Consider the following 6918-nt stretch of genomic DNA (forward strand, 5'->3'; position numbering starts at 1 on the left):
TTATAGGGACGGTCCCGATTTTTGGGTCTTTTTCTTATATAGGCTCCTTTTACCCCCAACCCGCTGTCCCGATTTTTCACACTTGCTGTCTGGTCACCCTGGGTTGGTAGGAGACTCTCCCGCAGAGGGAATCCAGTAATAGTGCCGAGCTCTTATGGGGGTGATTGTATTTCTGTACTGTAGCACTCACGATGTGCTCGGGGCTCTCCCCGCATGGCAGAGAGTTCCCACCCCTTGGGGCCCCCCCTCTGAGAAAGCAAACAGGGGAGGCAGTGTTGCCTAGTGGATGGAGCGCTGGGCTGGAGTCAGGAATAGAACCCAGGTCTGCCAGTGACCTGCTGGGTGATCTTGAGTGAGTCACTTCCCCTGCTCCGTGCCTCAGTTTCTCCTCTCTGTGCCTCAGTTTCCCCTCCCGCCCTTTGTCTGTCCTGGCTACTTAGACTTTAAGGCCCCGGTTTTTGAAGCTATTTAGGCATCCAGCTCCCAGCGTGAGGTGCCTAAATATCTTTTAAAATCTGGCCCTTAGCTCTTCCGAGCCGGGGCTGCCTCTTGCTGGATGTCTGTGCAGCACCTGGCGCGATGGGGCCTGGATCTCATTTGGGACACGTGACGGGGGGGGGAGAGGAATGAAATACAGACCCATGGGCGTATTAATCCACCCCTAGCTGGCTGGATTCCTGCGGGTGTCACAACAGGCAGAGCTCAACGCAGCCAGCCCCAGAGCGCTCTTGTGTGGTTAACATGGGGGGAGGGATTGGTAAATGATTTGCTCAGGGAAGCTTCTGGAAGGGGTCAGTCCTGGGTCATCTAGCAGCTGACATGTAAGGTATTGACTTCAGGGGAAAAACCCGGACACGCCGGACTCCCCTCGGTGGGAGCTGAACCTTCGGAGGGATCAAAGACGGGCTCTGTCAGGAGTGGGGGTGCGTGACGCTAAACTGAGCGGGGAGTCCAGTCCGAGGTGCGGGAGGGTTCGAGCCCCGTCGCTGATAGCTCATCCCTGGGCCGGCGGCAAAGGACAGGCAGCAGCAGAGCCCCTGTGGTACGTGTGTCCCTGGCGTGGTACCAGTTACCCTGGGGTCTGTCTTTACCAAGGGGACCCCAGGGACACCCAGCACAGGCTGGTCCTATCACTGGGTCTGCCAGGTGATGTGCTCCACTGCCCGCACAGCTGAGATCAGGGCCCCTCGCTCCACACGCCTCCCCCAGTCTATGCCTACAAAGGGAGGAGGATTATCTCCTTTGTACAGATGGGGAAACTGAGGCCTGGAGCAAACAAGTGACTTGTCCAAGGTCACGCAGGGAGTCAGTAGCGGAGCCGGGAATCAAACCCGGTTCTCCTGAGTCCACCAGGCCGTCGGGTGCCCCCTGAGATAGAGCCGGTGCCCTGTAACGCTTCCCTTTCCTCTCACCCCCAGAGTCCGCCTGTGAGGATGTGGCTGTACCTGGCCGCCCTGCTGGGGCTGTACTTCCTCCGCCGATGGTACCGGGAGCGGCAGAGCGTCGAGGGCCTCCCGGAGAAATACGTCCTGATCACCGGCTGCGACTCCGGCTTCGGGAACCTGTTGGCCAAGCAGCTGGACGCGCGGGGCCTGCGGGTGCTGGCGGCTTGTTTCACCCAGCAGGGCGCGGAGCAGCTGAGGAAGGCGACGTCGCAGCGGCTGCAAACGGTGATCCTGGACGTCACCCGGACCGACAGCGTCGCCGCGGCCACCGCCTGGGTGAAGGAACAAGTGGGGGACAAAGGTGCGGGGCCCGGGTCTGGCTGTGCCCATCCCTCGCCCGCCCCGGGTCACGCCCCTTGCTAGACACTCATCACAGACATATGGGTGTTGATTGTCCTGTTAGCATGCGGCACAGTCACACCCAGTTCTCCCATGGGTGTCACCCGGGCTGTAGAGCAGGTTGGGGAGCTGTGACTGAAGTTTTTTTTGGGGGGGGGGGTCTTGCTATCCCCAGGCCCCCCAGCAGGGGCCATCCTTCCCCTTGGGCATAGCCTGCTGGAATCTGCCCGCCGAGGGGGCAAGGGACAGCGTGACTCTATTCCTATTGGCCGTTCACAGCCCAGAGCATAGGCAGGGGGTGAGAACTTTCCTGGGGTGTCCTCCGTCCCTCCCCTAACGGCTGTGGGGGTGCGGGACAGATCTGGGGAGAAGGAACGTCCCGTCCTCCCAGCAGGGTGGAGATTTGAGAGAGCAGTGGGTTGTGGGAGAGGAGCGGAGATTTCTGGGCGAGGGACAGGAGAGGGAACAGCGCCCCTCAGTCACACACCCCATATCTCCTCCGCCCAGGGCTCTGGGGCCTGGTGAACAATGCGGGGATCGCCATCCCCGCGGCCCCCAACGAGTGGCTGACCAAGGACGACTTTGTCAAGGTGCTGGACGTTAACCTGATCGGCCCTATCGAGGTGACCCTCAGCGTCCTGCCCCTGGTGAAGCGAGCCAGGGGCCGGGTCGTCAACGTGGCCAGTATAATGGGCCGATTGTCCTTCTTCGGAGGGGGCTACTGCCCTTCTAAGTATGGTGTGGAGGCGTTCTCCGACAGCCTCCGGTGAGTGACCAGTGACGGGGTGCCCTTTTCAGCTGCGCGTTCTGCCCCGAAGGGTGGGGATATCCCCGTGCAACCCCCACCACCACCACCACCCGTGCACTGACCCATGGTGCAAGTGCCGAACGGTGAATACACACCTGGACGTCCTTGCTGCAACGTGCAAATAGCCCGGCTGTGACGTGTGTGTATTTCTGCACACGATGCATCTGGATCTTTGTCTCCCTCTAGTGGTTGGGCCCACGGGACTCCTGCTCGGGGATGGCCACAGGGATTGAATCTGTCACCTTTGGCCCTTAAAAACATGCGACCGACTCGTGAACCTCTCATCAACCACTAGCGAGAAGGTGCTCCGGCATCGAAGGGGTTACTGGAATCCTGCCTGGCCCCCGGTTGATCTGGGAGGTTAGAGAAGGAAAGGGGAAACCGGGGCAAAGTTTGTGACTGTAGCGAAGGGTGTTTCTCCGTCCTGCCGGCTGGCTCGGGGTGGAAAGGCCTGGAGGTGGCTGTTACCCGGTAGTTAAGAGTTCATTCCTTCAGGAGCGTTCGCTTTGGCAACCGTGCGCGTCCTCAGGGAAGGGATGTTGTCAAGCGACTCTCCAGGTGTAGCTGCTCCGCGTCTTGCTGCTCTGCAAGGCAGGGTGTGACCCGCCAGCACGCGTGCGAGGGCTTCCCCTGCGCTGCAGCAGCGTCTGCACGGGACATTGCTGCCCGGCCAGCGGGGGCGCTGCAGCTCCAACCCTCGCTGTGGAGACGGGCTCTTCACTGAGACTTGATTTCTCCTTGCGTCAGCTCAGAGGCTCCTCTGGATGCAGCCCCACGCTGCTGGGCTTTGTCTACACGGGAGAGTTGCTTAATGCGAATCAGGTTTTAAACCAAGCGAGTTCAATTGCTGCAGACGCTGTGATTCCAGCCGATTTAAACTAGGCCACCCTCGGCTGCCCTTATCCTGAGAGCAGGGCCCCCGGCTGGGGCTGGCTGAACAAGACGGGTTCGAAGTCACACCCGAGGTTAGTCTGGCGCGACTTTCCTGTGTGCTCCCAGCCCCGCGCGTGTGCTGTGGGTGCAATTTACAAACCAGCGTCTGAAAGCCCCAGGCTAAGTACGAAATGGATCCCTGGATCCACCCACCCACAGCCCCAGCAGGATCGGGGCCGCAGCATAGGAGAGGAATTCTCCTTTCTTCCCAGCAGCTGCGCCATCCTTCCCCACCCCGTCTGCGCTAGCAAAGATGTGCCAGCAGAGCTGTATTGGAAAACGCTGCTAGCGTCGACTCGGTTCATGCCGGTGTAGCTTATGCCAGCCAGTGAAACAAGCCACGTTGGCAAAAGCACATTAATGCTGGTATCACTGCGTCTACACTAGGGGAAATCACCCAACTCCCTGACGGCGCTATCCTGGCAAAAGGGTCTGGTTTAGAGCTGGCCTGGCTCCCAGGAAGGTCTAACCGCCAGGCAGCATGTGCGAGGCTCTGTCGGTCGTTTCACATGCCCCTTCAGAAGAGCTCTGCGTAAGCTCGGAGGCTTTTCTCTCGCGCGACGGAAGTTGGGCCAATAAAAGAGATGACCTCCCCCGCCATGTCTCTCTCCTATCCTGGGACGGCCCGAGGACTGCCCATTGCCGGCTCTGTAAGTCAGTGAAATGTCCAGGGCCAGAGCCTCGGCTGGAGGAACTCAGGAAAGCGTTAGGTTGAGGGGCGCTCTGCCGATTGACCCCAGCTGAGGATTGGCCCTGAGGCCTTATAAAACCCCGAAGCAGGACGTCTTTCGCTCTCTGGTCCAGTTCACAGGGTCCAGTCTCCCTAGCAGAGGCGCAGTTATACTGGTCACAAAGAATAGCTGTTCCCATATGGGACGGGGCTCGGGCGACTAATCCACCCATGGAGGTATTCTGGAATAACTACTGCGCTTTTAATTCGCATCTACCTCAATCCAAATTAACTTTCAAGTGTAGACAAACCCGAAAGCCCCTTGATTCCAGTATCACTGTGTCCGCACAGGTTGTAGAAGCCACCAAACCTGGCCACATACAAGACCTACGTGAAGACTGGGGCTAGTTCAAGGCACGTTTCGGATCTCACCTCTTTGGGAACCAGCCCAGCCCCCAGGAAGGTGCTGTTCCCACCCGGGTTAATCCTGCTTGTCCCGTTTCAGGCGTGAGATGCTGCCTTTCGGGGTGAAGGTGTGTGTGATCGAGCCGGGCTACTTCAGCACCACAATTACCAACCCTCAGGTCCTTATCGAGAACTTCACTCGCCTCTGGGAGCGGCTCCCCGAGGAAACCAAAGCGAGTTATGGGGAGAATTACTTAAACGCCTGTGAGTACGTTGCCCCATTCCCTTCCCCACCAGCTGGCAGCTACCACGCACCCTTCTCTCGTCCCCGGCCCTGCACTGCCGCAGAGCGGCCTTCGTGTCAGCGGACACAGGGCGGCTACAGGGGCCGATTCTCAGCTGCCGTGCATTGTGACTGAGTGGCATTGCACACACACTTTGCACTAGTGCAAATGACGCCATGCTATGCACGGCATTGGGAGGTCAGACTCTTCGTTCCCGCTTAGGCCTTGTCTAGCCAGGAAATCAGGTGTTTTTCTTTTCAATCCGGCTAGCTCAGCCCAGCTGGCTGAACCGGATTGAAACCCCCCTTCTTAAATGTGGCCACAATTTAATGCACCGTTCAGAGAGGTTGGGCGGTGCTTGCGTGTGCCCCGAGATCAGGTGTGCCTTTCGCACACGCGGTCCCTGAAGGCTGCTGACCCTTGCACGGGAGCGGAACTCCCACGCTGATCTCCTGAGAGTAATAACCCCCTCACCCCCTGCTGCTCCACCGGTGAATCGGGGGCAGCTGCTGCTTCTCTCTTGGGGGAGTTTGCTTTTCTGCTCTTGTCAGTGCAGCAGAGCTCAGCCCCGAGCCGCTGATCAACCAAACCCCCCTTCAGGTGGAGAGGCGTGGATGGTGGGGGGAGTGTCCGAAAGCCAGGTGCAGAGACGGTGCTTGGCTCTGGACAGTGACTACGGACAGACGGCCCCTCCGCGTTCAGATCTGTGTGCCGGCGTCAGCGACAGAAACGCTCCCGCGGCTTTTCACCCCTGCTCAGACCCAGGGACCACTGGCTGGATCCCTGCCTCTCATTGGCTGGATTCTTCCCTAAGCCCCTGAGACCTGCCACGGGCGCAGACCTCTGTACGAATGAGCCCTGGGGGTCTCCGCTTGCGCATTCAGTGCCTGAAAACGTAGCTGCGTGCGTCTTTCCTTGGGTGATGCAAGGGGCCCAGTCCGGTGCGAGCCAGGTTTACAAAGGTAATTAGGCGCCTAACGCTGCAGGTATGAGTCTAGTGGGACGATCATGGGTGCCCAGGTGACTTAGGCACCGAATTCACCGAGGTGCTTTTGAAAATTCCACGTGGCGCTGCCCTGCCTCCATAGGCGTCTGCCGGCCCTTTGCAAATCTGGCCCGCGGTCTCGCCCAGTGTCTGGCCCCTTGTATCACCCGCTCAGCTGGTGGGATCAGGCCCGACATGGGGAACGGCGGCACAGAGCGACAGGCCTAGGCTCACCCCGGCTGCGTGGGGTAGAGCAGAGATTGAACCTGGGTCTCCAGCAGCCCAGGTGAGTCCCTAACCACTAGGCCGTCCTGCCGCTGCCGTTTCACAGCCTGTGCTCACAATCCGTCCTTCCCCTTTGACCTCTCGGCCAACCCGTTCAGTCCGGGACCTGACTCTCTGTTTTGGCCTGCGCAGTTATCCGTGCCACCCACCGCATGCAGAAATCCTGCAACTCCGACCTGTCCGTCGTCACCCGTTGTATGGGGCACGCGCTGACGGCTCGCCACCCCCGCACCCGCTACTCCGCCGGCTGGGACGCCAAGCTGGTCTTCCTCCCGCTGAGTTACCTGCCCACCTGGTTCGCCGACATCGTGCTGACGTGGTCCTACCCGGTACCGGCCCAAAAAGCATAGGAGGAAGATGCGGCGTTAGAATGTCGGCAGGGGGCAGCGACCGGAGGAGCGTCGCTAACACACGGGGTCCGAATTCCCGGCGGGGGTGAGACCCCCTGTCCCGTGGCTCCCAGCTGAGACTATGCAAATCAGTTCTTAATTACAAATGTTGAATCAAAGCAGAGCTCCTTGGAGTTTGCTTCACCGTTGCAACCTCTTCTCCGTGTCCTGGGATGGAATGTGGTTTCCTAACCAACCCCGGCACAACATCCCCCCTCCCTTTAACCCACTCCCTGGACATAGACCACCCCCTCCTTGTGTCCGGGACCCGCCCGTCCTTGGTATTCAGTTCTGTTTCCTATCTGCCTGTCCCCAAATCTCCATGATCTGTGTCCACGGTGTCTCGCACCCCGGCAACCCCAGCAGGGTAACCCA

General features: G+C 59.5%; 1 protein-coding gene across 1 annotated transcript; it reads left to right on the plus strand.

The window, feature by feature from the left end:
• Positions 1 to 832: 832 nt before the first annotated feature.
• On the plus strand, positions 833 to 6662 carry LOC112110967 (retinol dehydrogenase 16-like). Its single transcript, XM_026659270.1, has 5 exons — positions 833 to 1042; positions 1419 to 1746; positions 2292 to 2550; positions 4701 to 4864; positions 6287 to 6662. The coding sequence occupies exons 2-5, from the start codon at positions 1434 to 1436 to the stop codon at positions 6502 to 6504; spliced, it is 954 nt and encodes a 317-aa protein (XP_026515055.1). The 5' UTR covers positions 833 to 1042; positions 1419 to 1433; the 3' UTR covers positions 6505 to 6662.
• The last annotated feature ends 256 nt before the right edge of the window (positions 6663 to 6918 follow it).

The sequence above is a fragment of the Terrapene carolina genome, unplaced genomic scaffold (genome assembly GCF_002925995.2).
Source record: "Terrapene carolina triunguis isolate 2854851 unplaced genomic scaffold, T_m_triunguis-2.0 Scaffold616, whole genome shotgun sequence".
NCBI lineage: Eukaryota > Metazoa > Chordata > Testudines > Emydidae > Terrapene > Terrapene triunguis.

Bases quoted from the DNA above. Each gene is read 5' to 3' on its own strand.
- LOC112110967 (XM_026659270.1), top strand. From the start codon at position 1,434: ATGTGGCTGTACCTGGCCGCCCTGCTGGGGCTGTACTTCCTCCGCCGA. The intron at 2,551-4,700 runs GTGAGTGACCAG...GTCCCGTTTCAG, and splicing joins GCGTTCTCCGACAGCCTCCG to GCGTGAGATGCTGCCTTTCG. The intron at 4,865-6,286 runs GTGAGTACGTTG...TGGCCTGCGCAG, and splicing joins GGAGAATTACTTAAACGCCT to TTATCCGTGCCACCCACCGC.